Below are 27,979 nucleotides of genomic sequence, written 5' to 3'. Positions count from 1 at the left end.
AACTTAAGGTCCCCCCTAAGGAGCCAAACAAACCACCCACAACCAAAAGCACTTCATTTTTCCTAATAGTTTAATTAGACTTTAATGATTTATTGCTCATCTGCAAGGATTAATATTGCATTCATTAAAAATCATTCCTATACAAAATAAACCTCTCGCTCCCGGCCCGCCGCTGCCGTCACCCCCGGACTCCCCCAGCATGGCTTACACAGACACAGAGCCCTTGGCCGAGATTCCACCCAGGATGGGTGGGACCGGGGACCCCCGGGCGTGGGGGGCTCACAGGGAAGGGGGGATGCTCCCAATCCTCCCCACAAACGCCCATCCCAGCTTGCTAAGCCATCCCCAGGGAGGTCTGGGGGATGGTGGAAGGGACCCAAGTGATCCCTGGGATCTGTGGGGGAGCGAGGCAGGTGACCCCAAAAATCCATCCAGGAGGAGACCACGCAGGGTGGGAGAGAGGAACAGTCAGAGGACGTGGAGGGGGATGATCTCAGCACCTCTCCCATCCCCTGGCCCCCCAAGGAGCTTTGCACCCCCCAAAACCCGCAAATTCCCTGGGAAAGACCCATCCAGGTGGATCCCTGCAAGGGGGGGAAGGAGCAGCTCCACGATCCAGGAGGTGCCAGCAGCTCCTTCCCTCCCTTGGGTGAGGAAAGGAACAGAAGCCAGAGGAACCTCAGAGGGCTGGAAGGAGCTTCCCACACCCCAGCACAAGCTGGGAAAGGGAAATGTCGGCAGGGAGGGCACGGAGGAGGTGACGGGAGCAGCTGGGACACACGGGGAGAGGGTGAGGAAAACAGTCACGGGGAGCAGAGGGGCTGGGCTGGGATATGGGGAAGGCTCATCTCTGCATCCAGCTCAAAAAAAAAATAGTGAAACACCCCCAAAACCCACCCCAGACACCCTCAACAACACCTGGCACTTCCCAGTGCGGGATGGGAAGGCGGCCGTGTCCCCAGTGCTTCCTCTTACAACATCTAAAAACAATCCCCGCCCTCTAAAACATCTCTGTAAGGATCAAAAAGGAAAAGAGGAAGAAAAAAACAAATAAACAAACGGAAAAAATGCTTCAAACTCAATTAAGGTGCAGTTTGGCTAAAAAAAAGAACAAAAAACAAACAAAAAAACCTAGGAGAGATGAGGATAATGCTGGGAAAGCGACCCCCATCCAGATTCAGATTAGCACCCTGAAACACTGAACTCCCCTGGACCCAGGTGGCCAGCAAACCCAGGCCAGTGGCCACCAAACCTGGGCCACCTCAGCGCAGGGACCTGGGCTGGGCTTGGGCACAGTCACCCCCTCTGCCAGGTGTCCTGCAGGCCACTCTGCTCCCAGGAAGCACCCGGAGCAGGGATCTAGCAGCTAAAACTGGGCTCTTTAAGGCAATTTAGAAGTTGCAGATAATCCACACAAAGAAATAGAAGATAAGGTAGAAGAGCATCTCCGGATCCACAGGGAGCCCGGCTAAGACCGACGTGGGCTGGAAAGGTGGGAAAAAGTACAAAATAAAAGCCAAAACAAACCATTGCTGCAGGAATGAAGTGCCCTTGGCCCAGCAGGAAAGGGAAAGCCCCTCCTGGAGCCAGGGCTGGGAATCAGCAGCTTCAGCCACATGAAAGCAAGAAGCAAATCCCAGGTTGATCTGGCAAGATCAGACAGGGATGCGATCATGGAAAAGGGGGAGAAAAGAAAACCTGACCTTAAAATCACAGATAAAATGTAAAAACAGGTTCTGGTGGTGGTTAAGGAAAAAAAAAAAAAAAACGGGTAAACCAAAATAAAAATGATTTTTTAAAATAATCTCTCAAATGTTGCCTTGTGTGGTCTGGTCCTTCATGGAAATGGTCCCGTCAGTATCTAGGAGAGAAGGAAGGGACAGTGAGGGACATGGGAGGTGCCAGGGCAAGGGGATCCCCCAGGCATGAGATTCCAGACTGGTTTGGGCTGGCAAGGACTTTAAAGCTCATCTCATTCCACGGGCAGGGACACCTTCCACTGTCCCAGGCTGCTCCCAGCCCCATCCAGCCTGGCCTTGGACACTTTCAGGGATCCAGGGGCAGCCACAGCTGCTCTGGGCAGCCTGTGCCAGGGCCTGCCCACCCTCACAGCCAAGAATCCCTTCCCAATATCCCATCTAACCCTGCCCTCTTCAGGCACTGGAAGGGAATCTAAGCTCTCTTGGGAGCCTTTCAGCTCTCCCAGAGGGGCTCCAGCCCTCAAAGCATCTCCGTGACCTCCTTTGGACACGCTCCAGCAGCTCCACATCCTTCTGCTGTTGGAGACCCCGGAGCTGGAGGCAGAACTCCAAACCAACGGGGAGCTGGGAGCTCCTGCCCCAGCAGTTCTCACCTGTAGTAGTTGGGTTTGAAAGGCCCATTTTTGTTGAGTCCCAGGTATTTGGCCTGATCATCCGTCAGCTCTGTCAGGTGGGCATCAAATGATGGCAGGTGCAAACTGGCCACATACTCATCTGGGAATGGGAACAGGGAAAACGGGATCAGGGGTCCACACCCCACCACAACACCGGCAGGTGATGACTGGAAGGTCTGGCTGGGCAGCACCCCAGATTCACCATCACCCAAAGCAGAGCTGAGTCCAAGCCTGGGCTGGATGTGCCCCTAAAGGCACAAGGAGGGCATGGAAAATCCCAGAGAAGGGAGGCTGCAGGATGTGGGATGCCTCCCACGCTGCAGAACACTAACAAAGATAAATCAAATAACCCTCACGTATTTTAAGGTCACTGCCTCTCGTGGCTTCCCTGAACTCACTGTCCCTCTGGAAGTGTTTCCCAGCCCAGGTTTGAGCTCTTCTGACACTGCTGGCACACGGATTCCCCAGGGAAAAGTCAGTTCCTTCACTCACCCATCTTCTTTGGCAGCAGGTAAACATCCTGCTTGTACCGGCCCTCGGGAGCGTTGTACAGCTCGATCAGAGCCAAAGCCTGTGGAGAGCACAGGGATAAGCTGGGAACAGTCAGGAATGGCCACCAGCTTGGGCAGCACAAAGCTCATGAACGCAGAGAAGGATCTGGGAGCTGGAGGGACAGTGCAACCATTTCCAACATGCCTTGAGGGAAAGGCTCCCACCCCAGGTACATCCCTGTCTGGAGCTCCACAATCCCACCGGAGGGATCAGAGAGCAGGGATGAGATGCCACTCAGTCTGTTTGCAGCATCTGGGCTCAACACCCCAGGGAAAAACATGAGGATGTTTTAGGGTTAGCAGCTCTTCTCCTCTTAAACCACCCAGCTGCTGTGGCACATGAAAATGGAGGGGCTGCTCCTCAGAAACTGGCAGCATCCAAAAACCAGGACAGATTCCTGCAGGAGAGATGAAACTGCATCCCCCAAGAGCTGGCTTCCACTGTTGGGAACCAAGTCCAAAACACAGGCCTGTTCCCTGTCCCCTTGGGCTGACAGGAGTGAGGACAAGGGAATTCCCCACTGTCAGCCTGGCTGTCCTTCCCCACGAGCGCCAGTGCCACCAGACCCTCCATGTTCCCAGCCCCATCAATCCCCTCAGTGTTCCCAGTCCCATCATTCCCAGTCCCATGTTCCCAGTGCCATCAGCCCCTTCCATGTTCCCAGCCCAAACAAAGCCTTGTTTTGAGGTAAGCTCAAACTTGTGCTAGGTGGGCTTAAACACATGCTAGGGAAGCTTAAATCAGTGCTAGAGGGGCTTAAGCCTGTGCTGGGGAAGGTTAAACCCATGCTAGGGGGTCTCAAACCTGTCCTAGGAGGGCTCAAACTGTTTGGGGAAAGCTTAAAACTGTCTTCCAGCCCAGCAGGATCTGTGCCATGAAACCACTTATTTAAAAGCTCTCCCAAAACTTGCTGTACCCAAAACACTGGGTCCATGCCAGCAATAACTCCAGCCCAGAAAAAATGGTATTTCTGGCAGTGGTGCCATCTCAAGGACCAATCTCAGCGTGTTCCCAGCTCCTTCCAAACCATCCCCACCCCTAGGCTTGTGCAGGGCCCCACCCATGTACGGACCTGTGTGGTGGCTGTGATGGAGAGAACGAAGGTGGGAACCGTGGAGCAGCTGAGGTTGAGCAGACGGCCCTGGGAGAAAGCAGGAGTCAGCACAGAGCTGGACACGCTCCCGAATCCAAACCAAACTGAGTTTCCAGGTGGGATTCACCTCCATCCCCTCCCTGCACAGGGGACCAGGGAACAGGGGCACAGAGAACCAGAGCATTTCAAGTCTGCTCCAGTTTCCACCTTAACCATTCATTTTGAGGCAGGGGAATGTTGTGGTCCCTAGAAAAGGCAGTCCCTCCTCCTGCCAGAATAGCTCCTGTGGGAAGAGGAGCCACCCAGCACCTGGGAAACCCTGCACAGATGGGGCTTGCCTGAGTGGGATGAATCCCAGCTCAGAAGAATGGAGTCACATGGCACCCCTTTGGCTGCATGTGGGATATGACACACCCACCCTCAAGAAAAGGAAATAAAAAATAAATAAAATAATTTAAAAAACCCTTTTTTGAGCCCTGAAGCTTCTCTCAGCACTTTTCCACCTGGCTAAATCTGTGATTTCCTGACGGAGGCCCAGAGCATCACGCCCAGCTCTCAACACACCTCGGCCAGCAGCACCACCCGCTTCCCGTCCGGCCAGATGACGTGGTCCACTTGGGAGCGCACCCGCTCCCAGGTCAGCTCCGGCATCCGCAGGCTGGTCTGCAAGAGGAGGAGGCGGAGGCTGGAGTCACGGCAGGAGCCAGCAGGCGGGCACAGCCAGAGGTGCCAGCACTCACCACGTCAATCTCGGTGTTGGAGTGGCCCATGTTGCACACGATGCAGCTGTTCTTCATCCGGTCCAGGTGCTCCCTGGTCACCACGTTCTTGTTCCCTGCAGGCACAGAGGGCACAGCTCATGCCACAGCAGTGGGAACACAAACCCTCTGGTTTCTCCTTCCCTGAACTCAAGTCAGAGAAGCTCAGCTTGGGGCAACATCAGAGGAACTTCCCTAGGACATGAGCCCTTGTGGCTGTGACAGCAGAGAACGTGTCGGACAAGTGCTGTCATGGAATATCCTGAGCTGGAAGGGATCCATAGGGGTCATCAAGGCCAACTCCTGGACCCTGCATAGGACACTCCCAACAATCCCACCCTGTGCCTGAGGGCATTGTCCAAACACCCCTTAAGCTCTGGCAGGACTGGGACCATGACCATTCCCTGGGGAGCCTGGGCAGTGCCCAAATCTTTGACCTTTGCTCCCATGAATTAACCAGGCTCTAGGAGATCCCAAAATACCCTGAGAACATGTGGCCAAGATCTCCCTCTGCTCTGGGCCAGGACTGTGGTCATATAGTAAATCGGGGCAAAAAGCTCCTGGCAGAGCCCCACTGTTGTGGAAAATTAGAAGCACAGAGCAGTGAAATGTCCTCCATTCCCAGCTCCCTTGAGACCCCACTTGGGAATGATCTCCTCAGCCTGCTCCAGCCTTGTCTATCCCTACCTGTGCAGGTGATGACGACATCCACCTGACGGATTACTTCGCTCAGCTTCACCACCCGAAATCCATCCATGCTGGCAAAAAAGGGGGAATAGGGACCATCATGAGGAGGAGAAGCTTGTTCCTTCTCTGCCCCAGGCCATGAGGGATCTCAGCAGCTCCAAACTGCTCTGGCAGCAGCCCAGGCTCTCCTCTACCCCTCCAGGGATACTAGTGCACGAGGGAGAGCTGTGCAACAGTTGGGATGTCCAACACACTCTTGGAAATGTTGGGTGAGCCAGGAATGTGTGGCATAGAGGCCTGAGCAGCCTCCCCAAATCAGCCAGTGAACATCTTCTGCCTGGTACCCCATCCCTGAAAGCTGCCCATCACACCCCAACAAGGTGCATGCTCTCCAAAATGAGCCACAGATCCCCCTGGCTTCACTCCAGCCCTGTTGCAAGGTTTGGAAGAGCAGAGAGAGAGAGACACTCTCAAGCAGATGGGAACACCTTACCAGGCTTGGAGAGCACAGATGGGGTCGATCTCGGTGACGTACACGATGGCTCCCAGGGCTTTCAGGGCAGCACAGCATCCCTTCCCAACCTGCCGAGGCAGAAGGGTCAGTGAGGCAGGACACAGAAACACCAGTGCCACAGTCCCTGCCCTAAACAGCCCAGGCCCATCCCAGGCTGGAAGATCCTCCTCCCAGCCACTTGCCCAATGTCAGGAGCAGCTCAGGATGTACCTGGTGAGTGGCACAACTGCCACAAGCCCAGCTCTCCCTCCAAGGCCACCAGCTTCCCACTGCCAGAGGGCAGGATTAGACAGGATATTGGGAAATAATTCCTCCCCTGTGGGAGTGGTGAGCCCTGGCACAGGGTGTCCACAGAAGCTGTGGCTGCCCCATCTGGAAATATCCATGACAGGAGCTTTCCCAACCCAATGCTCTCATAGCTTGTGCAGCCCCAGCATTGCAGGAGCCTTTCTCCAAGCAGGAATTAAAGACAGCCTACAGGAGCACACACTGCCCCCTTGCCTTTAAGCTATGGGATTTCAGAGCTGTCCTGCACTCCTCAGGGGGCAGATCCTCCATCCCATGCTGTCCACATCAGCATAGGGAGCACAGGGTTCCTGCAACGGCATCTCGGACTTCCTCCCTCCCCTCAGTGGAAAATTAAAACAAAGTCCAGCTCTCCACATCACCAACCCACACCAACACCTGGCTCTGCTGCACAGACTCTACTCAGTCCTGGTTTGTGACCAGCAAGGTGCTGGACCAAAAATATTTCCACAGTGACCCTCACTTATGCCCCAGCTCCAGCCTTGGGTCTACTGAACACACCCAGGCAGGGCCAACTGGGACTCAGCTCACATCCAAAGGGGAAACCATTCAGGGTGAACAGGCTGGGAGAGCTAAGGGTGCTCAGCCTGGAGGAGGGCAGGCTACAGCAAGACCTTAGAGCCCCTTCCAGTGCCTAAAGGGGCTTCTGGAGAGCAAAAGAGGGACTTTGGACAAGGGACAGAGTGACAGGACAAAGGAGGAATGGCTTCCCACTGCCAGAGGGCAGGGTTAGATGGGATAGTGGAAAGGAATTCTTGGCTCTGAGGGTGGTGAGGCACTGGAATTGACTTCTCAGAAAAGCTGTGGCTCCCCATCCCTGCAAGTGTTCAAGGTTGGATGAGGCTTGGAGTAACCTGGTCTAGTGGAAGGCATCCTTGCCCATGGCAGGGGGTGGAACTGGATGAGCCTGAAGTTCCCTTCCCAAATATAGGTGGGAAGTCTGGGATTCTCTGACTCCCCTGTTGTGAAGAAGTCCAGTAAAGCTTAGGACAGACCCTGGAGACAACACCCAGCACAACTCCTGCCTGGAGAATCAGGTACCAGCCCAGAGCACTCGGTGAGAGCCAGCAGAGTCTCTTGGTCGAGCAAAGCTGGGTTCCACCAGTGCCTAAATTAATTAGGGAGCAAATGCCTGCTGGGAAGAGCATTTGGAGCTCCTGCTAGTCCCTGCACAGTGCCGGAAGATAAACACCCACATGGACATGCACAGATGGAGGGAAGGTGGCAGCTCCCAGCTCCAGCTCTTCCAGGGTAGAATCAGTTATAAGTTCATTATACAATTTCCCTCTGCCAGAGTATTATTCCCAGGGAAAAGCTGCCTGCCCTGCTCAGTGACAGCCAGGCTGAATGCTGAACCTGGGCCAGGGACAGCAGATGGGAGGACCCCGTGGGTAGTTATAATTCAGGCCAGTGTTCCCAGCAACTGTCGGCTGTGCAGCCCAGTTCATCTGCAGCAAACTGGGAAATCTGATCCCTGATCTCCATTTTCCCAGCAGATTCCAGCAAGATTTCCCGGGTTATTACCAGGTTGAATCTACTCTATACAGCAAGGGCAAGTGGCCTTTGCACAGGGAATTGCAGGATGCTGAGCTTGGGGGAGGCCAGCACAGCTCACAGAACTCACCTCCCCATAACCACAAACCACCACTTGCTTCCCTCCAAACATCACATCCGTGGTCCTCTTCAGGCTGGGGGACAGAGAGAGACCTGTGTTGGGATCAGTCAAGCCCAAAACCAGGTCAAAGCAGCAGAGCCTGATCTCTGCTTAAGAAGCAGCTGGAGCCAAACCCATCCATATGGAAGTGCCAGTGGGGAAAAGAGCTGGACTCACCCATCCAGGATGGATTCCCGGCAGCAATACAGGTTATCAAACTTCTGCTTGGTGACTGAGTCATTCACGTTCATGGCTGGGACACAGAGCTTCCCAGCCTTGGAGAGCTGGTACAGCCTGGGAGAGGGCAGAGGCAGGTCAGAGCAGAGAGCAGCAACTCCCTGAGATCTCTGGATCTGCCTTCCCAAAGCTCCCACCTGTGCACGCCTGTCACGCTCTCCTCCACAATCCCTCGGATCTTCTTGAACACACTGGGGTATTTCTTATAAACCCAATGGGTCAGGTCCCCACCATCATCCAGGATCTAGAACAGGCAAGGGAGAACAGGGAGCAGTCAGGCCTCCCACTGGGAGATGCACTGGCTGAGGACAGGATGGGGAAAATGATTTGGAGAAGCATCTTCAGGCACTGCTGGAGGGGCTGTTTGGGCAGAGGCCTGGGGGCCATGACTCCTGGGTTCCCTAGGTGCTTGCAACTCTGGGTCTCCTCCAAAACCCTGAGATGCCTTACCCCTGTGTGCAGCTGCTGGATCCTAACAGGATTTCCTGCCCCTGCTACTGCTCTGCAGCCTGGGAAGGTGACCACAGGCAGCACTAACTAACCAGGCTGAGCTCAGGATGCCACAACACTGATGCCCAGAAAGCAAAGAGGAGAGGATAGGCAGTGGGAGGTGTCACGGCCCACAGACACATCACTGGTGACCACAGACCATGCACCAAGGGGGGACATCAGCTTTGACAAGGGAAAGGTCCCCACTATGATCCCAGCTTTGGCAGGGAGAGGGCAGATGGCACCTGTGCTGCGAGAGGAGGCTGAGGCAGCTCCTGCAGGGGGAAACAGGTGCCATTTCCCATTTCCCACTGCCATTGGGATGTGCCAACTCAGGACATCACATTTGCAGCTCCTGACATTCCCATGGCTGTTCCCAGCTCATCTCCAGCTGCTGCTCTCCAAGAGCCCCCATTAATGGGGGTCAGAGGTCCTTTTGAGGTCAGCAGGCTCCCAGGAACAGCCCCAGGGTGGAAGGGAGGAAGAGGAAGGGCTGGAGAAGACTCCTCACCATGTTGGCCTGCCAGCCATCTACGTTAACACAGCGGTCAATGCACCACCAGAAATCATCCTCTGACTCCCCTTTCCAGGCAAAGACAGCAACACCTGCAAGAACAGGAGCATCCCTGGAGTTTGCTGGGCATGGCAGAGCTCTCTCCTGCTTGGCCAGCTCCAGAAACTCACGGACACAAGAGCCAAGGGGCCATTCAGAGATCACATCACTGCCCACAGCAGGATCAGACCTGCCCATCCCTCCCTAGAAGATATTCCCCAAAAATATTAATTTCCTAAAACAGAAATACAAAACTAAAAAAAAAAAAATAGATAATAAAACCCAAAGAAATAATAATAAATAAATAAGAAGAAAACAATACTACTAGCAATAACTTGTAGTAGTTATTATTGTAGTAATACTACTATTAGTAACAATTAATGTAGTAATACTATTAACTGTTTAATTTTAAACAGTATAAAAACAAATAAAATAGAATTAAAATATGGTTAAATATACAATAAAAATATATGTTATGGTTTTATCGTTTCATATTTATTCCTATTTATTTTATTTTGTATATTTTATATCTATTTTATTCAATACAAAATGTATCTATAAGCATTTTATAAATATCTATACGTGTATTCAGATGTTTATGTTGTACATTTTATGTCAATGTGTATATATTTATTTATAATATAAATTATTTAAATATTTATTTATATTTATAGATATACCTAGTATAAAATATTTCTAAATGCAAATTATAATTTTATAATTTTAATATAAAATTTTTCTATTGTTATATATTATAGTAAATATTATATTTCCATAAATATAGACTAAAACATATATAAATATAAAACAAAACATATACAAATGAAATATGAAGTTCCCTGGAAGATTTCCCCTGGGTGAGGCCAGGGAGGCAGGAGGGGCTGCACTCACCAGCCTCTGCCAAGGCCGCGGCCACCTCGTTCTGGGTGGAGTAGATGTTGCAGGCAGACCAGCGGCACTGCGCCCCCAGGGCACACAGCGTCTCGATCAGCACCTGCGGGACAGTGCCGGGTCAGGGGTGTCCCGGGGGGCAGGGGTGTCCTGGGGGGCAGGGGTGTCCCGCAGGGCAGGGGTGTCCCGCAGGGCAGGGGTGTCCCGCAGGGCAGGGATAACCCAGGGGTCAAGGGTGCCCCAGGCGCCAGTGATGCCCTGAGGGTCAGAGCTGTCCGGAGGGTCAGGGGTGCCTCAGGGGACAGGGGGTACCCTGGGGGTCAGGGATAACCTGGAGATCAGGGATAACCTGGGGGTCAGGGATAACCTGGGGGTCAGGGATGCCTCAGGCAGCCAAGATGTCCCAGAGTTCAGGAATAACCCAGGGGTCAGGGATGCCCTGGGAGTCAGGGATAACCCAGGGGTCAGGGGTGCCCCAGGGGACAGGAATGACCTGGGGGTCAGGGATAACCCAGGGGTCAGGGATAATCCAGGGGACAGGAATGACCTGGGGGTCAGGGATAACCCAGGGGTCAGGGGTGCCCCAGGGGACAGGAATGACCTGGGGGTCAGGGATAACCCAGGGGTCAGGGGTGCCCCAGGGGACAGGAATGACCTGGGGGTCAGGGATAATCCAGGGGTCAGGGATAATCCAGGGGTCAGGGATAATCCAGGGGACAGGAATGACCTGGGGGTCAGGGATAATCCAGGGGTCAGGGATAACCCAGGGGTCAAGGGTGCCCCCAGCACAAGAGCAGGCCTTGGGCAGCAGTGATGTGCACAGGAACCAAATGCTGCCCTGGGGAAATGTCACCAGCACAACTTTTCCAAAACACATCCAGACTCGACTGAATGTGCCGGGGGTTCTTTATCTCTTCTCCCATCCCAAAGAGATAAAGAACTTTCTTCCCCATGGAAAAGCTGATGTCCCAGCCCAGGCCCCCCAAATAAGCAGCCACTCACCGCAGTCTGTGCTGTGATGTGGGTACAGCCCACAATTTTAGCTCCAGCCAAAGGTTTCTCCCCCTGGGCTCGTTTCCTGAGCGAAATCAGAGCAGACATGTCTGCAAAAGGAAGAGAGGTTTTAATGCTGGTTCAGTCTGCAGGGTCCCCTCTCTGCCACAGCTCCCCTCCTTTCAGGGCCTCCCAGGATACCTCCAGCCCCAAAATTTCAGCTGAAGCTGTTACACAGGCAGGGAGAAAACTCCTCATCCCTGGCCTGGCAGGTCTATGCAAAATAAGACCAAAACACCAGTGTCATTTGTCACTTGACCAAGGGACAAGGAGAGAGGCAAGGAGGGGTCTGGGACTGGCACTGCCTGGGGAAGGCTCCTAAGGACATTCACCAGCCTTGTGACAGCAGGTGAAGCACCTGAACTTGAAAACAGAGCTCCAACATCTCAGAAGAGCTGCTCTACATGTGTCTGGATTATCCTCCCCTTCTAAAAGGAGACTTACCCAATCACCCCACTGGAAATGGTAATTCAGCTTCCTACCACCCCACAGGAAGGGGTGGGATTTTCAGCTTTCATATCTCTGAAGGTATTACAAAATCCTTGTCCATACAAAGCCAACAAAACATTAAACCCTGCAAGAGCTCTGCACCTGCTAGAAAAGGGATGGGACACAACATCAACATTTGGTGGCACATCTCGCTCTTCCCTAACTGATTTTGGGGGAGGAAAACAGGATATCCAAGGCTGCAGCCGGAGTGGGAATTGCCACTCCTCAGCTCCTGGTCTCCAGAACCTGCCCCAAGCCTCAGAAGCCCCACACTCCACTCTGTACCTTGCTCAGCGATCTCAATCTCCCGGCGCCCGAACTCCGCCTGTTTGATGTTCTTCACACAGAAATTGCTGCTGCCCTTGGAGTTAGTTTGCTGCTTCTCTCGGGGGGACACCTCGTCATCAGAGCTGTCTGTGTATGAGGCAGCTAAACCAAAAGAGGAATGAATGAGTGTTATGCCAGGCCTTATGAATTCAGGAACCTCCTACCCTTCAGGTTTCTGCTGTGTTTCCCTTCCCAGCTTTCACTCATGGCTCAAACTACCAGTCTCCTAGGGAAAGCCAATGCCCTGAAGGAATTCTGCACTCTTTTTCTCTAAAACATCCCAGAGGTAACAATTATCAACTGGCAAACAATGCCTGAGCTTCGGGAATGCCTGGAATCATTCCCTCAGCATCCAAGTACAAACAGCAGCACAAATCCTGCCACAGGATGTGAGCAGCACATTCACTGCAGCACCCACGCTGGGTTTTTGAGAGGAACATGTGAGGACAAGGACCTGGCACCTACCAGAGCTGTAGCTGTCAGTGGAAGACTGGGAGATGGAGCGGGACAGGGACCGACGGCCCGTCTTGGTCGGGAATTTGGTGAACTCCTGCATGTCATCTGCAAATTGGATTTGCTGGGAGCAAAGGAAAGAAGTGCTAAATCAGGAGGTGATCCTTAGGGCATGACATGTCCCCAAGCTACAGTGACCCATAGATCCCTTCAGTCCACAAAAATTAACATCACCAAATACAAGGCTACAGATGTCAAAAATTAAATCCCTTCCTCTGCCTGAAACAGCTGCAACCAGGTTTTTGTCACCCTGCAAATTTGACACAACACCTGAAGATAAAAAGAGCACCCTGAAACATCTCCTTTAATCCCTTCCCAGCTCCCTAGACACTCCTTGTACAACCCACATCCCATGTGGAGGCAGAGCCCCTGCCCCAACTAATCCCAAGATTTCTGCCCAAAAATGTAGCAGCAAGAAAGCTGGGGTGGTCCCAACAGATCCCTGGTGCTTCCAGGCTCTTCCCCAGGAGCAGAGCATCCTGCAGGTTAAAAACACTGCACATCCTTCCAAAACTGACACTAAAAGCACAGGAAAAAACTTCAGCAAGAGAGAACATTTCAACAAAAAGAAGTTGACATTGCATTGGCTTTCAGCCTCCTCTGCAGGACAAGATGTTTCCATTGGAAGAGAAGCCCCAAAACAGCCACCTCTCTCAGCCAGAGGCAACTCAAGGCTCCAGCACCTTCCACCAGATCATCAAACTTAAATGTGTTGGGCCAAAAAGAGAGGAAAAATAACCTAAAACTGCTCAGCTGCTGCGCTCACCCCGAGTGAGCAGCCAGCAAAGGGCCTTACTGCTCCTGCCAGTGAAAGGCACAGAGATGAAAGGGAATTAGGGAAAGCACCATCAATCCCAGCCTGCAGCCCCCTCCCTGCTGCCATGCAGGAGACCCTGACAAAGAACCCCAGCACGGCCCCTCCGCTCAGATCACGTCGCTGCAGGATTTAATTTTGCCATTTAACAGGGATGAGACGTCATGGCAGGGAGTGGGATTAACAAAGCATCCCCGGGACCCAGGAGACCTTGAGAGGAGTCCTAGAGAAATCAAGATGATGGAAAGAGACAGCCCAGAGCAGACACAAGGAGGGGCTTTCAGTACCACAGCCATCCTAAAAGCGCCCTGAAAGCTTTGATGCAGGAAATAGCCTTTGGAGGGGAGAAGAATGAAACTATTTACTTGAAATGATCCGTTCCAGAAAGGGGGAATCTGCACAGGCTGGAGCTGGGGTGGCTGCAGCACCAGTACAGCTTTTTGGGCTGGAAAACGCTGCCTCAGTCCTACAGAATCCCAGCAGATGGGCCAAAACCAGCATGTATTCCACTTGGGAAGGGACAAGGGGGCATGAAACCCATGGCTCACTCCAAGGGAGGGCAGGAGGGAAGATGTGGGACTCCAGCATCCCTTCGAGGAACTGACTGGCACAGATCAAATCCATCACCACACCCAGCCAAACATCCCAGGCAATCCTGTGGGTGCTGCTGCTGCAGGGTTTCCAGTCAGCTCCTCCATCCTGGACACATCACAGCCCAGGATCTGCTTCCCTGACTAGACTTCCCAGCAGACTGGGATTCTGATGCAAACTACTTTAATTTGTATTAGTGGAAGGAATAGGAAGGATAAATGGAGATAGAAGGTTTGGTTTTGCAATTGTTTGAAGTCACTTGGTGCAGAGGGAGGATTCGGAGGGCACCACAACCTCCATCCCCACGGGGAAGCAGAGGGAGGGTGCAGAGGAGACCACAACCCTCATCCCTGAAGGAAATCAGAGGGAGGACCTGGAGGGCACTGAAACCTCCACCCCCATGGGAGAGCAGAGGGAGGACCCGGAGGCCACCACAACCCCCATCCCCACAGGGAAGTTGGTTCCAGGGACAAGACAGGCAGAAGCACTTCCCGGCAGGTGCTCAGGGTGTGTGGCAGGAGCTGGCAGGATTCCCAGCAAGGAATGATGTTGCTGGAATTTGTTCAAGGTCTATTCCTTGGATCAATCTTCCCCACACAGCCTGAGATAGGCTTGTGCTACTTCCATGCCAGTGAATTGCTCATGGGCACTTCCAAGGAGGAAAAAGCATCAGCAATTTCAGAAACACAAGATTTCCATGCCTTCACATCAAACTCTTCCTCTGGCAGCTCATCAAACCAGGGGGTATAAAAAACATTCCCCATAAAACAGCTGCTGGCATTAAAACAGCTTAAAGTGTTAGCTGAGGAATTTTCTGTATCTCAGGGAAAGGTTTCCAGGGAAGAGGTGACCCAGGAGGGAAAAAACATAAAGAACAGTGCTTTAGCCCAGGGTGCAGGTCTGTCCTGGCCAGCAGCATCCAGGATGTGTGTGCTCCAGGACAGGGCAATTCCCTTCAGGGAATCGCTGCCTGGATGGTCTCATGGAGCAAAGTTCCTTTGGGATGAGTGGAAAAGGGAGGATGGGATAGAGGCATGCTGCACTTCCCAGTCCCACAACACCCCACACCACAATCCACCTCCCCTTCAGGCCTCCAGCTGTGAATGCTGAGCCAGCTCTGAGGCACAACCCCACCCTGCCAGAGAAACAGCAGGTTTAGAAACATGGGAATGAGGGGATTGAATCCAAGGCGAGAGAAAAAGCAAGTGCTAAGCAAACCAAGTGCTGAATTACCCCCAGTAATCCCTGCCGTGGCTTTACCAGGGCTCAGCTGAACTCCCCAGCTTAGCAAAATCTGCCCTGGCTAAAATTATCATCAAACACCACGAAGAGCACCCAAACCCAAGGAGCCATCCGAACATCCCACCCCTCTGAGCCCGGGAAATTACCGCTGTGTCCGGCAGCACGAGGCGGCAGCGCAGGGAGGTCGGGCAAGGCACTGGAGCAGAGGTGCGTGACCAGTGCCCTCCACGTGCCAGCAGCTCGAGCTGCATTAAGGAGACAATCTCCTAATCCCTCTGCCTGTCATGGGAATTGGAATGAACGGCATTCCCGGCCGGCCGGGGGCTGCGGGTCAGCGCTCCATGGCTCAGCGGGATCGGGGCTGTCCAGCTCTCAAGGGCACGGCCATGAATTGCATCCCAAACTTCATCCTGCTGGAAGCAGCTTTTCCAACCGGGTGGAGCACAAGGGTTTAAGAGCAAGGAAAATATTTTTTCATCCCAGAAATTCGTGGTCAAGTAGGGAAAACAAGACAGCACCCATTTCCCTGCACAGGAATGAAGCCAGGGGCTTTCAGCAACACTGCCTGGAAAAGGAGAAGACAGGGCTGGAGACTTAAGGGGACAAATGAGTGGTTCCTCACTTGGAACAGCAGGGATTTTGGGATATGCTCTGCAGGAAAACAGCAGGATCCACCATTTCCTGCCAAGTTCTTCCAGAGCATTGCTGGGCACTGCCTGCTCCTGGTCACACCAGCCAAGCCAGAAGGACATTTTCTCCCTTTGGGAAATCCACTGCCACTGTGCCCATTCCCAGGCAGATCTGACATTTCCCAACAACAGCCGCTCATGTTCAGCTCAAACCACCCTTTCCAGGGCTGGAGCTGAGGGAGCACTGTCCACCCTATTTGGCCACACTGCCCAGAGCATCCCAAAGCACCAGGAAGCTGAAGACCAGCCTGAACAAGCTTCTCTCTAGGGCATAAGGATAAATCCACTGAGAACACTGGTGGGGCAGCACCAAACCCAGCAGCTCAAGTGTCCCCAGCACACACAACCTCATTTGTTTAATTATTACAACACAGGAAGGGCAAACAAATTGCAGGTCTGGATTGGTACCACCTCACCAAACTGGCAGCTCATGACTGCAGGGTGTGCCATCCTCCATGGCTGATCCCAAGCACTTTCCCAGTGGTCAGCCAGCAGAGCAGGTTTTGGAGCTGACAGAGTAAGAGAATTCCACCCCCTGACTCCAGGAGAGGGAGCTGTAGATGCAGCTGGATTTACCCCAGGCACAGATGAGCCCAGCATGTCCCTCTCACACAGGACAATCCCACTTTTCATTTTAACACTTCTTCCATTCCCAGAACAGCTCCAGAGAGGTCGTTTAAGCTCCTTTGTTGTGCTACACATCCCTGACTGCATCCCATGCAGCCTTGGGGGAGAGCGGGAGCAGATTGTGGAAGGAACAGAGATTTTGGAAAGCATCCACCAACTCACAGCTGACATGGCTCATCAGTGCACAGGCTCCACAGGGGAAAGGACACAGGCTGGGAAGCAGCTCCAGGCTCTATTCCTAGCAGCCCCAGGTTTGCTTCAGCAATCCTTTTTATTATTATTATTATTATTATTATTATTATTATTATTATTATTTATTATTAGGGAACACGTGAGCATCGGCACAGATGCAGCCATGGGAAAAGTGTCCTCCCAGCCACTTCTGTCCTGGATAAGTGGAGCAGGGACAGGAGCAGGCTCCACACATCACCCAAGATAAGCAGGAAGCAATGAACCATCTAAAAATCCTCTAGACTTCCAAGCCTGACATCCGTGGATGTGAGGACACAGCACAGTTGCCCAGGGAGGAACAGCAAAATGGGAGCAGAGCACGTTCCTACAGCCACACAACCACCTCTAAAGCAGAAGAGTCTCTGCAACCCACTTCTGTCCTCCCAGGAGAAAGCCTGGAAGGATCCAGAGTCCTGGGACCTTTCCTTTGGCTGCAGAAAACCAGCAGCAGGGATCAGGACTATTCAGTGCAGCCACTTCCCTTTATTTAGTATGTTCTCCCAAACAAAAACTCCCTGGCAGAGGCTGGGAGGGCACTGCTGGATGCCCATGCTGCCAAGGCAGCCCTGACGTGACCTGTCTTTTAAGTTCATAATTTCTTTGTCATTCCTGGAAATTCAGCCAGACAAGGAATGTTTTACAGCTCAAACAAGCATCCTCATCCTCCTCCTCCTCACCAGCCCTGCTCCCACATGAGACAGGAGCAGCAGCTCGGAACAGGGCTGGAATTTGCCCGCCTGGGGATGGGCACCTTCAGGTTTCAGTCTCCAAGGATTCCTTATCTGCAGAAGGACAGAGAGATGTTGGTTTTTCCTGAGAAGGAGCTGGGTTGGGCATTTCTAAAGGACAACTTGTTTTAATCCACTGATTTGCAGAAGCAACTCATCACAGTGTCCAGGGAGGGCAGTGGCATCCCAGGGAATGAGGCCCTTCACCCTCATCAGTAGAGGGGAAGAAAGTCAGATAACCAGTGTTCTCCTTCATTCCAGATCAAAAAGGAGAGAGGAGCAGCTTTGCTTGAGCCACCTCCTCAGGGAAGGGACAGAACTATTCCATGGTGTTTTCACAACCACCCAGATCCCGGAGGGGACCCTGAGCTATTGCCACATTTTCCTCCCTGAGGCCATCCCAAACCCGCCAGCTGCAGGTTCCCAATGCTCCCAGTGTCCCTGTGCTGGCCCCTGGAGCTGGCCCCATTCCCACTGTGGCCATGCCAGGGTGCTGGGTTTGTTTAGAGGACTTGGCTGCCCTGTCCTCAGACCCCCTCTGCTCTGCTTCCAGGCTGGAAGAGCCAGCCCCTGTTCCCACAGGACAGTGTCTGGACATGAGGCTGGAAACAGGGGACACACAGGGGGACACAGCTCCTGCTCCACAATCCAACAGGACATGGATTTTTGGGGTGGGAATCAGCAAGGCAGACAGGGATGGTTTTAGGGGTCTTTCCCTGGGAGGTTATCCAGCCTGGAAGGGTATTTCTGGATCACAGCACTCCTTAAGGATGGAAGGAAAGGAAAAACAAGGTATTGGAGAAGAGGGATGGGGGATCAGGACCAGCAATACTCTCACCTTGACAACTCACCATCCTCATCCCCAAAGCACTGGGGAGGGGAGGGTTTGGAGGTGGATTTGGCTCTGTGACTCAAACCATCCCATTTTCCCACCTCCAAGCTCTGGTCACACATGCCAGTGCAAACTTGGATGGCAAAGGGCTGCACAAATTCACATGAGGCTATGGCCAACCCATGGAAGAACCACCAGATTCCCAGTTCAAATCCTCCCAGCAGCAAACAAAACCCCAGCCAGAGCCCATGGCCAGGTGAAGGTGGGGGATTTTCCCCAGCACTGCCCACTGCCTCACCCCACCATTCATAGGGATGCTGGAAGAGCAGGAGTGCTGCTCAGCAAGCATCTCCTGGTCCTCCCAGCCTGAGCACCAAGGGCTCTGTGAGAGCTGGAAGTGAAACAACCCTCAGGAAAAAGGACCTGCTTCTGCTCCAGGTGTGGCCTTTGCAAGAGGAGAACTTTCTCCTGGTGATTCCTCCAACTTTTAGAAGAAACCCCAAGTGCTCCATTCAGACATCACAGATGGAAGAGCTTCCTGAGGGTGCTGCTCTGTGCATGGAAGCACAGCCATGTGGAATTTGGTGCTCCTGGATCTGTACCTCTCACTCCCAAAGGGTTCACAGGGCAGGTTGTTCTCCCTAGAGGCATAGACCTGCCTGGCATTCTCCCCACCAACTCCCTGAACAGGAATCCCAGCCAAATCTCCACCTGGAAACCTTTACACTGTTCCCAGTGAAGAAATAAAAGGGCACTGAGGTTCTGGCAAAACAAACCAGCCAAGCCCTGATCCCAACATCCATTCTCCACTGCCAGGGAAAGGCTGGTTGGGTAAAGCACTGAGGAAAAAAAAAAAAAAAAACAAACCAAGTTTCTGTGAGTCCAAGAGGAGAATTAAGGACTTCCACATGAATCTCAAAAGTCAGCAGAGAAAAAGAAACACCAGGAAAGAAAGAGACCTATTCCAAAGGTTACTAGGCTGGAAATCACCACAAGATTTCAGTCATGATGGGAATCACTGTAAATGCCAGTTATAGGGAAAATAAACAGAAGGAAGAATTCAATAAAAGAAATGTGATTTTGAGTGTTAAATAGTAACTGGGGATAAATCTGTCTCATAAACACCTGGAGGTCAAAGGTGTGCTCTGGCAGGAGCAGAGGGAAAGCTCCCCACCAGCAGATAAGGAGGCATCTAGTCCTTGGACTGCGGGAATCGAGGCAAAGGCTTGGGCCTGCCTTTGATGGAGCAGCAGGATATCTCCTGAAACACAGAGAGATATCTCCTTCCTGGCAGGAACAGCAGAAGTCCAATATCTGGGATCCCTAAGTGAACTCTGGTCATGTCTCACAGGTTCACCCCATAATCTCCATGAATGGGCAAACAGCAACTGGTCTAAAGCCATCCCAGAGTGCTCACCTCTGGATTCATCCCCAGTGCCCACCCAGCCTATGGCACAGCACGTGTTTGGGCAGCAGGAAAATTAGTATTAATTGGAGTCACCACACTGGAAGAACTGCACAAGCAATACAAGGTCATGTCCTTGCAAGGACAAGGGAATGTATTCCCACTGCCAGAGGGCAGGGATGGATGGGATATTGGGAAGGAATTCCTCCCTGTGAGGGTGAGGAGGCCCTGGCACAGGGTGCTCAGAGCAGCTGTGGCTGCCCCATCCCTGGGAGTGTCCAAGGCCAGGTTGGGGCTTGGGAGCCATGGCAGAGGGAGGAACTGGGTGAGCTTTAAGGACCCTTCCAACCCAATCCATTCCCCTATTCCATGACTGTGGGTTAAATCGCTCCCAGCAGCTTATGGGGCAATCTGAGGACTGCTGGCCTCCAACAGGCCAGCTGGCAGAGCTGGAAGCCCATGGAAATGTGTTTGTGTGTCAGAGCTGAGAGGGAATCAGCTTTAATTAGCATCAATTTTTAAACTAATTAGAAAATGCCTCTCCAAGCACAGTTGTATGAGAACAAGGGAACACTTGGAAACACAGTTCGTTCAGCAACACCTCATGGTCTGAAGGGAGGGTTTGCCACAAAAAAAAGAAAATAATTTGAGAAGGCCAAACTTCTGCTCCATAATCCTAAAGCAGTCCCTATGTTTTGGGGGAGGAGTCACTCTCCCTGGCACTCTGGGCACCCCACTTGCCTCCTCTTCTCCCCCCACACTGCCTTGGAGAATCTCAGCATTCCAAGACTTCTACTGGTCTTTTCAAAAACCAAAACAGCAAATCCCACTCAGGAGAGGTTCCAGCTATTCTCAGGTACCCTTCGCTGATCCTCCATCCCTGTGTCACAGCTTTAAGGGAAAACATCTCAGGATCAGCATGGAAACAGGATCAGCCTGTTCTGGAAAACTAGAAATCCATCGTCCCCCTGCCTGACTCCCAAAGCCTCTCACAGTGGTATTTCCACTAGAGCTGCCCATTCCTCATTTACCAAGACTGTTTTCAGCCTTGGAAATCACCTGGATTTTGATGCATCTGGTGAGAGGCAAAGCAGGAGAAACCTCAGGCTTCAGCATGGGCTCTTCCCTGCTCAGGAGCCTGAGGAATCACCACCAGGATGGACAAACATCAGACTTATGTCAGAGAAAAGCCAACCTTTTCCTACAAACAGGGCTGATTTCATGAAGCTCCTTTCTTTTAAAGGAGACAGGAGGGATGAAAGTGATTTCTTTGTGGAGATGGCAAGCTCACAGAATATTTGGAGAAGGGATTAGTTAATGTAGGAGACACTGTGCTGCCTGCAAGATGCTGACAGCTCCAAGGTCAACAGGGATCAGCCAGATGTTCTTGCTCCAAAACATGCCCAGGTTGGATGCAAAACTCTCCCCACAGTGCAGGAATGTGTGAAATCTGGAGCTCCCTGTTGGGAGGTGAAAGGAGGAGAGGCAGAAAACAGCAGACACAGGCTGAACCTCACCCTCATCTGGAAGGAGGACACTAAAACATGAATTTCAGGAAGGCAAAGCCCCAAGGAGCTTCCTTTTCCAGGCTGCCCACTTCTTCTCACTGAGAAAGGCCAGAAGGAGTGATCCCTTCCACCCACACCACATAGATAAACCAGGCTCCAGCAGCTCCCACCCAAATCCTGGCTCCTGAACGCAGGCAGCTCCTCAGCCAGGCAGGAACAGGTGCTGCCAGGCAGCTCCAGGTCTGTGGGGGCAGCCAAGGGGAGGCTGCACCCAGCTCTGAGGGCTGCGGGAGCCTCACCCGAATTACAATGGAGCCTGTTCAAGGAGCTGGAACATCATGTCCTCGGCCACCTCAGTCCTTTGGCTGTCACCAACCTGAAGTAAACAGATTCTGCAGCAGCAATAAGCTCGTTACCAAGGCCACCGTATTGATCCCAAAGTGTAATTAAAATTCACAGTTCAAGTAGCCCAAGTCAACAGGGCAATGAGGGCAGCTCCAAAAGGCAGGACTGGTCCCAGCTTCCACATCCCGCTGTCTCAGAGGCACAGAACCCACAGGGGGAGAGCAGCTGCCAAAAACCAGCCCAAATTCTTCCCTGTCAGAGTGGGGAGGACCTGGCACAGAGAAGCTGTGGCTGCCCCATCCCTGCAAGTGTCCAAGGCCAGGTTGGACAGGGCTTGGAGCAACCTGGGATAGTGGAAGGTGTCCCTGTCCATGGCAGGGGGTGGAACTGGGTGATCTTCAAGGTCCCTTCCAACCAAACCATTTCCAAACTAGCAGCTTCCTCTTTGGACCTTTGGGCCATCAACCAAGATGTCCCAGAGCACCCATTCCCAAGGGTTAACCATGCCAGGGAAGCCTGCAGAGATGATGTGGGCAGAAAGGGACGGTGCAGGGTAGATTCCAGCACTGCTCAGGGTGCCCAAGCCCCTGGAATTATCCAGTGTCCTGGGAAAGGGCTCCACCTGCTGAGGTGTCACCATGATGCTCCTCCTTGGTGGGGCTCCCTGACTCTTCTCCCGGCCCCTTACAGATTCAATCCCTGGTTTCACCGAGTCTCACTCTGGGACAAGTTCTGGCACAAAGTCCTTCACACTGCAGGCCCCTGGGGCCACCAGCAGGTCCCAGGACAGTCACCTGGAATGTCACCACCGTGTACTGAGTGAAGGTGAGCCAGAGGCCCCAGATAAGCAGCTCTGATCAAAGGGCTCAGCAGGAAACATAACGAGCCCTCTGCAAATGCGACCGTCACCCGCAGGAAGCTCCTGGTGATAAAAACACAGCCAGGCACAAGCAAATCCCTCAGGCTGAGTGCTGAGGTTCCACACATTTCCTGCTCCAAAGTCTGGGATGAGGCACCCACCAACTCCTCAGAGCAGCAACACAGTCAGGATCCCCACTTGCAAAGGATTAACTCCAACCTGACCTTGAAAACCTGATTTCCAGAGTGAAATACTCCAGCCTCAACATCTAGGAGGGAGCACAGGAACCCATTCCAACATTTGCACAGGCTGGAAAGCAAAGAGAAAACTGTTCCCAGAGAAAGTATTGTGGTAGGCCAGTGCCCAGCAGCAGAAGATAACCTGGCCTCCCAGAGGTCAAAACAAAACACTGTGCTCCTGCTCCAGCACTCTTCCCACACCCCAGACCTGGCTGCTCATGTGGGAAGGGGGCTCCCAATATGGGTGGTCTCCACCCCCACACCATTAAAAGATGACAAGAGATGCTACTGAAGACTGGGAAGAATGAATATCCAACTCTTTTCCTATCTCCAAAGGACTGACATAAGAGTGGAAACCCAGCCTCCTTCAGGGATGCAGGAGGAAAAGAGGGAAGCAAAAGCCACAGGCTCTGGCACATCATTTTGAAGACAGTTTATGCCCATCAAACCCCAAAACCTCCTTTCTTTCCCCTCTCTGGTTCAATAATTCAATAATTCAATTAAGTGTCTTCTGGTCTTGCCCAGTGCTGGGGCACTGGCACAAGCCCCCACTCTGGACATCAGGGAGACCCTCCAAAACAACAAAACAATGGGAAGGTCCCAAGAGCAACTGAGAAAAAAATTAGGATTCTATAATTTAACACAGCACCAGGAGTGACCTGGCTGCCCCAATCCCCGGTAATTCATCTCCACTCCAAACACACCTGAGCTTTTTTCCCCCCACTTATTAGGGTTTTCCTGCACCCCAGGGGAGGCCAGACTCGTCTCAGGACATCCATACAGAGGACAAACAGCCGGTCAACTCATCCCAGCCCGGGCACCTCATTATGAGGAGGAAAAACTCACACAGAGCAAGGAACCAAAGAAGTGAAGATGTGGGCAAAGGAATGAGAAGCAGGTGCACGGTGCCTGCAGAACAGCAGGACAGGAGGTGGTAGCCATGGCCCCAGACAGGCTCACAAAGGCATAGAGGATTTATGAGCAGCCACTCTAAGGAATTAAATTAAAGGCACAGGAAAAACGAATGGCTACAGGAGCTCTGTCAGGACAAACAAGGGCAGTCTCGTCCCCCTGACAGCCCCAAGGGGAAGGTATCACCCGGCCTGGCAGAGCTGCAGGGACCTGGGATAAGTCACGACAGAGCAAAGTGGGGCAGGAACAGGTCTTTGGGAACAGGCTGTGCAGGGCAAGGATGCAGCCGGCTGCAGCAAGGTCAGTGGTGCGCAGGCCACTGCAGACAGCAACAGCGGGAACGATGCTCAGGAGAGGACACCCAGCCCTCCCCAGGGGCCAGCAGCTCCCCACAGGCCCCATCCCCCTCTCCCCAGCTTTTCCCTGCTCTGTCTCTGCCACCCCCACAGCAGCCAGCTCGCTGCCACCGCAAAGCTGCAGCACTGTGCATTAGCATTCCCTGCCACAGCCTGCGCGGGATCCCGCCGGAGCCGGCAGCCGCAGGGGCACAGCACCGCCCCGGCGCACCCACAGCGCTCCACGGGCACGGAGCCGCCGCCCAACTCACCTCCCCAGAACCAAACCCGAGCCTTCAGCCCATCTCAGAGCCCAGCAATGCCGCAGGAGAAAGATCTGCCTGCAGTGTCCATCTGCCTGCCAGCAGCCAGGTGTGGAGGAGCCCAGCAGACAGCGATGCCGGCGGGACAAGGACACAGCGGGGTGAGGTGACAGACAGGGACAGCACGTGCCAAGCCCCCTGCCCTGCCGCAAGCACGGTGCCCCTGGCCGTGTCCTTCCCACTCCAGGGCACCCCCAGCTGGGCTCGGCTGGGAGTTTAAGGCTCCGCCGACCGGCTGACGTGGATTGGGAAAGCGACTGCTGCCAAGGGCACCTGCAGTCTCCAGGGAGGCAGGAGAGCAGATGTCCAGACGCAGCAGTGATGGCACACAGAGATCTGGAGGAGCAGAACCTGCCCTTGAGCTCTGCCATCATCATCTCCACACCCACCTTCACTAAACCTGGGTAAGCCACCAGCCTCAGCATTCCAAATCTTCCCCAGTAACACCACAGTAGTGGCTGGAGAAGGTGCAAAACTCAGCTTCGCTCACCTCTGCCTGCAAACCACTCCTGGCCAAAGCACCACCTTGCTCAGGCCAAACTGGGGTCACTATGCTGACAGACAAATCCCCACGAGCTGCAGTGAAAAGGGAGCTCTGGCAGAGCCAGGAAATCCCAGCTCTTGGGGGAAAACATCCCTATTCCTCCTTTCACCTCCACTGAGTCTGCCCCTACTTCAGCCTGGAGTAGATCGTATTTCATCTCTTCATCTTTTACCTCCTGCTTGTTTCACTTTTTCACCTTAAATGAGTCCCTGACAAGAGGAAACAGCAATGCCAGGGGCTGATTCCCAGCTCCAGGTGACCCCAACAAGGAGACAGCAACCTCTCCACAGCACCCACGGGCCCAGTGCGCTTCCAGCTGCATCCAAGATGCTCCTGCAGGTCCTGGGCTGGATGCTGTGGGCTCACACTGGCACTTTCCCCAAGTTCCAGCACAAGTTAAGGCTCCTCTGAAAAGCCATTCGCAGAGAGAGATGGAGCCTGCACTGAGCTTGGCCACATTCCCACCCTCCCCATCTCCAAACGCCTCACACAAACTGCATCAGCAAAGTTCCAGGAGCCCAAAAACTCAGGAGGAACGTGCTTCAGCAGCACAGCACTAGCTTGCCCACCTCTGTGCTGGTAAATCATCTCTCTCCACCATCTCCACTGACCTCTGACCATGCCAGGAGGTCCAGGGCAGCTGGCACAAAAAACACTTTGACTTGCAGGGAATCAGAAGGGCATTTTAATGGCTTAATTGCAATCATGTTCTGAGGCATCAGAGCTGGGGGCACTCAACAGCTTATCTCAGGAGAGCAATTCTCCCTTCCTTGGTCTTTCATCCTCCTGCCAAGGCCTCTGCTGCTCCCCAGCACTATTTGCAGGAACTAGCCAGGCAAGGAAAACAGGAGCCCGGAGCAATTTGTTCCCTGAGCTCAGCTCAGCTCGCTCCCCATCTCTGATGTTATCAGCCTCAAATGTCGTGTGTCGCTCTGGGCACCTTCAGTATCCTCACCCAGCCAGGAAAAGCTGCAGCAGCCACCGAGTCCAACCAAGGCTGCTCATGCTGCACAGCCAAGTCTGCAGCAGAAAATTCGGGGAATACAACATTTCATCCCCCTGAGAGGATGGCAAACTTGCCTCTGAGGATGCTCAATGGACTCCCTTTTACCACAGGTATTTTGGTTCCATGGGATGCTCTGGGATTAGCAGCCTGCTGTCCCCTTGGAGCAGTCTCATGCTGTTTGCTCTGACAGAGATGATGGTTATGAAAAGGTAAAAAAAATCCCTGAGCTGGAGCTGTGCTGAGCCACTGCTGGAAGAGGCAGATCCCAGCCCCACATTCCTCTGCTCGTTCCTCCAGGCCATGTCCACAGCCCAGACAAACAGGGCCTAGTCTCCAACCCCTGCTCCCTGGGAGAGAAGATACCTCAAATCCAGCTGACCTTCCCCAAGAGTCAGACACTCCCCAATCCCAGCCGTGGCCAGAGCAGGCAGGAGAGGTTCCCCTGAAGAATGAGGATGTTCCCATTCTCTGTGACTGCTCCGCCTTTGCATCCACCGCTTCCAGGCGGCTGCAGCCCCGAGGGGAACACAATGTTCAGCTGCACAGATCTGTGCAGTGCTTGGAACATGGACCTGCCTCCCTGACAGCACTGAAACTTCAGCACTGAGCCTGGAGCACAGGGCCAGTTCCCCAGGTCACTGGGGTCCTGCACCCTGCTACAGTGGCAAGACCAGCGCTCGCCCACCCTCGGTGCCATCTGAGCACCCCACAGGGTTGTGGGAGCAGCACTGGGAGATCTCAGAGCTCCTGTGAGGCCTTCAGGGATGGAGGGGTACTGAGGAGACTCAGCAAGCTTTTCCTGAGCCCAAAGGTGCTCCCACCCACACCTCCAACAGAACCTGCCCCCCAAAAAAACTCAACACGCTGAAATCTCTTGGCCACTCTTCTGAGTGACCCACAGCTGGATTGCAGGTTGCTGCTTCTGGCTCTTCCCATATAACAGGTCCCACCTGCTTTGACCCCACCACAAAGCCCTATCACCCCACAGCCCCACACAAGGGGCCCACCCTGCCTGTCCCCTTCCCGGGGTCACCCTGTCCCCCTGCACCCCCTATGCCACAGCCCTGCTCTTGCCCCCAGAGCTTGACCCGACCTGGCCCCAGCCCCCTGGAACCTGCCCTGCAGGGGCTGGTCCTCCCCTCACCCCCATGTGGGCCAGGGTTGTACCCCAGTACAGACCCCTCTCTGCCCAGCACCCAAGCCCTTCCCTCCCACCCCAAACTGGGCCGGCAGCCCCTCGGCCCATAGCTGCCACCCCCAGACCGGACCAGCCCCCTCGCCGGTACCAATCTCCCTCTCTGCCACTGAACGGGGACAAGCCCCGCTTCCCAGTTACCGTCAAACCGGATCAGTTCCAGCTTTCCCAGCACAACCCCCCACCCGTGGGGCCGCTCCTCCCAGAGCCGGGTCACGGCCGTGTCCCCCCCGCACCCGAGGGCTGCATCCCCCGCCAGGGGCTACTCCCGCCCCGCACCGGGGCTCTCGCTCCGCAACCGGGAGCTGCTGCCCCCGAACCACGGGCTGCTCGCCCCCAGCCGGGAGGGAGGGAGGGAGGCTGCTCCCTGCGCCCAGCACAGGCTGTGCCCCTGCAGGAGAGGGCTCCTGCCGGCAACCGCCGGCTGCCGCCCCCAGCCGAGGGTCCTCCCCCGCCACGGCCGGGGGCCTGGCCCCCCGAACCAGGACCTGGCCCCCCGCCGGCCCCGCTACCTTCTTGGGGGCCTTGGTGACGGTGGCCATGAAGGAATATTTCTCGGCGTCCTCCACCTCCTTGGCCTGCTTCTCCTCGCCGCCGGCGGGCTCCGGCACCGACATCCTGATGCGGCGGAGAACGCGAGGCGGGCCGCGGCCGCCGCGGGACGAAACGGGACACGGTCCGGCGGGGCGGACCGGGGAGCACTGCGGGCGGCTCCGGCTGGCCCGGCCGGTCCCTCACGCTCGCCGCGCTGCCACCGGCGCTGCCTGCGGCGGGTCTGCGGCCGCCGCGCCAGGGGCGGGGCCTCGCGACGTCACTGCGCCGTGACGTCACCGCGCACCCGCCGGGCTGCTGAGGCCGCGCGGCGTCGCGGGGGGAGCGGGCGGGGCGCGGGGCGCCCCCTGGCGGACAAGGAGGGGACGACGCTGAGGGGCGGGAACGAGTGCGGGGCCAAAGTGGGGGCGTGGCCACTATGTGGGGCGTGGTTCTTATGAGGGGCGTGGTCGTATTGGGGCGTGGCCAGCAACCTCGGCGCGGGCCAAATCCCAATTAACTACAATAATTAT

General features: G+C 54.1%; 1 protein-coding gene across 3 annotated transcripts; it reads right to left on the bottom strand.

Annotated features, from left to right (window-relative positions):
* Window positions 1-52: 52 nt before the first annotated feature.
* Window positions 53-27,697, bottom strand: AHCYL1 (adenosylhomocysteinase like 1). 3 transcript variants are annotated; one of them, XM_053964213.1, is made up of 17 exons: window positions 27,428-27,697; window positions 12,443-12,554; window positions 11,936-12,079; window positions 11,111-11,211; window positions 10,109-10,211; window positions 9,176-9,270; window positions 8,313-8,419; window positions 8,116-8,232; window positions 7,909-7,972; window positions 5,958-6,046; window positions 5,465-5,535; window positions 4,760-4,854; window positions 4,584-4,682; window positions 3,999-4,067; window positions 2,867-2,945; window positions 2,354-2,474; window positions 53-1,861 (listed from the first exon to the last, which is right to left on the bottom strand). In XM_053964213.1, the coding sequence occupies exons 1-17, from the start codon at window positions 27,530-27,532 to the stop codon at window positions 1,855-1,857; spliced, it is 1,578 nt and encodes a 525-aa protein (XP_053820188.1). In that variant the 5' UTR covers window positions 27,533-27,697; the 3' UTR covers window positions 53-1,854. The 3 variants fall into 3 exon arrangements, with proteins under 3 accessions (XP_053820188.1, XP_053820190.1, XP_053820189.1); XM_053964215.1 differs by lacking the exon at window positions 27,428-27,697 and adding an exon at window positions 24,120-24,276; XM_053964214.1 differs by lacking the exon at window positions 53-1,861 and having other exon boundaries at window positions 2,350-2,474.
* Between the last annotated feature and the right edge of the window lie 282 nt (window positions 27,698-27,979).

Source organism: Vidua chalybeata, chromosome 24 (genome assembly GCF_026979565.1).
Source record: "Vidua chalybeata isolate OUT-0048 chromosome 24, bVidCha1 merged haplotype, whole genome shotgun sequence".
In the NCBI taxonomy this organism is placed as follows: domain Eukaryota; kingdom Metazoa; phylum Chordata; class Aves; order Passeriformes; family Viduidae; genus Vidua; species Vidua chalybeata.
The sequence above is the reverse complement of the archived record's forward strand: the minus strand, read 5'-3'. Positions and strand labels throughout refer to the sequence as shown.

Coding starts and splice junctions, on each gene's coding strand:
- AHCYL1 (XM_053964213.1), bottom strand. CDS start 27,532: ATGTCGGTGCCGGAGCCCGCCGGCGGCGAGGAGAAGCAGGCCAAGGAG. Junction 8,420..9,175: donor ATGGCTGGCAGGCCAACATG/GTGAGGAGTCTT, acceptor TGCCTGTTCTAG/ATCCTGGATGATGGTGGGGA. Junction 8,233..8,312: donor AGCGTGACAGGCGTGCACAG/GTGGGAGCTTTG, acceptor GCCCTCTCCCAG/GCTGTACCAGCTCTCCAAGG.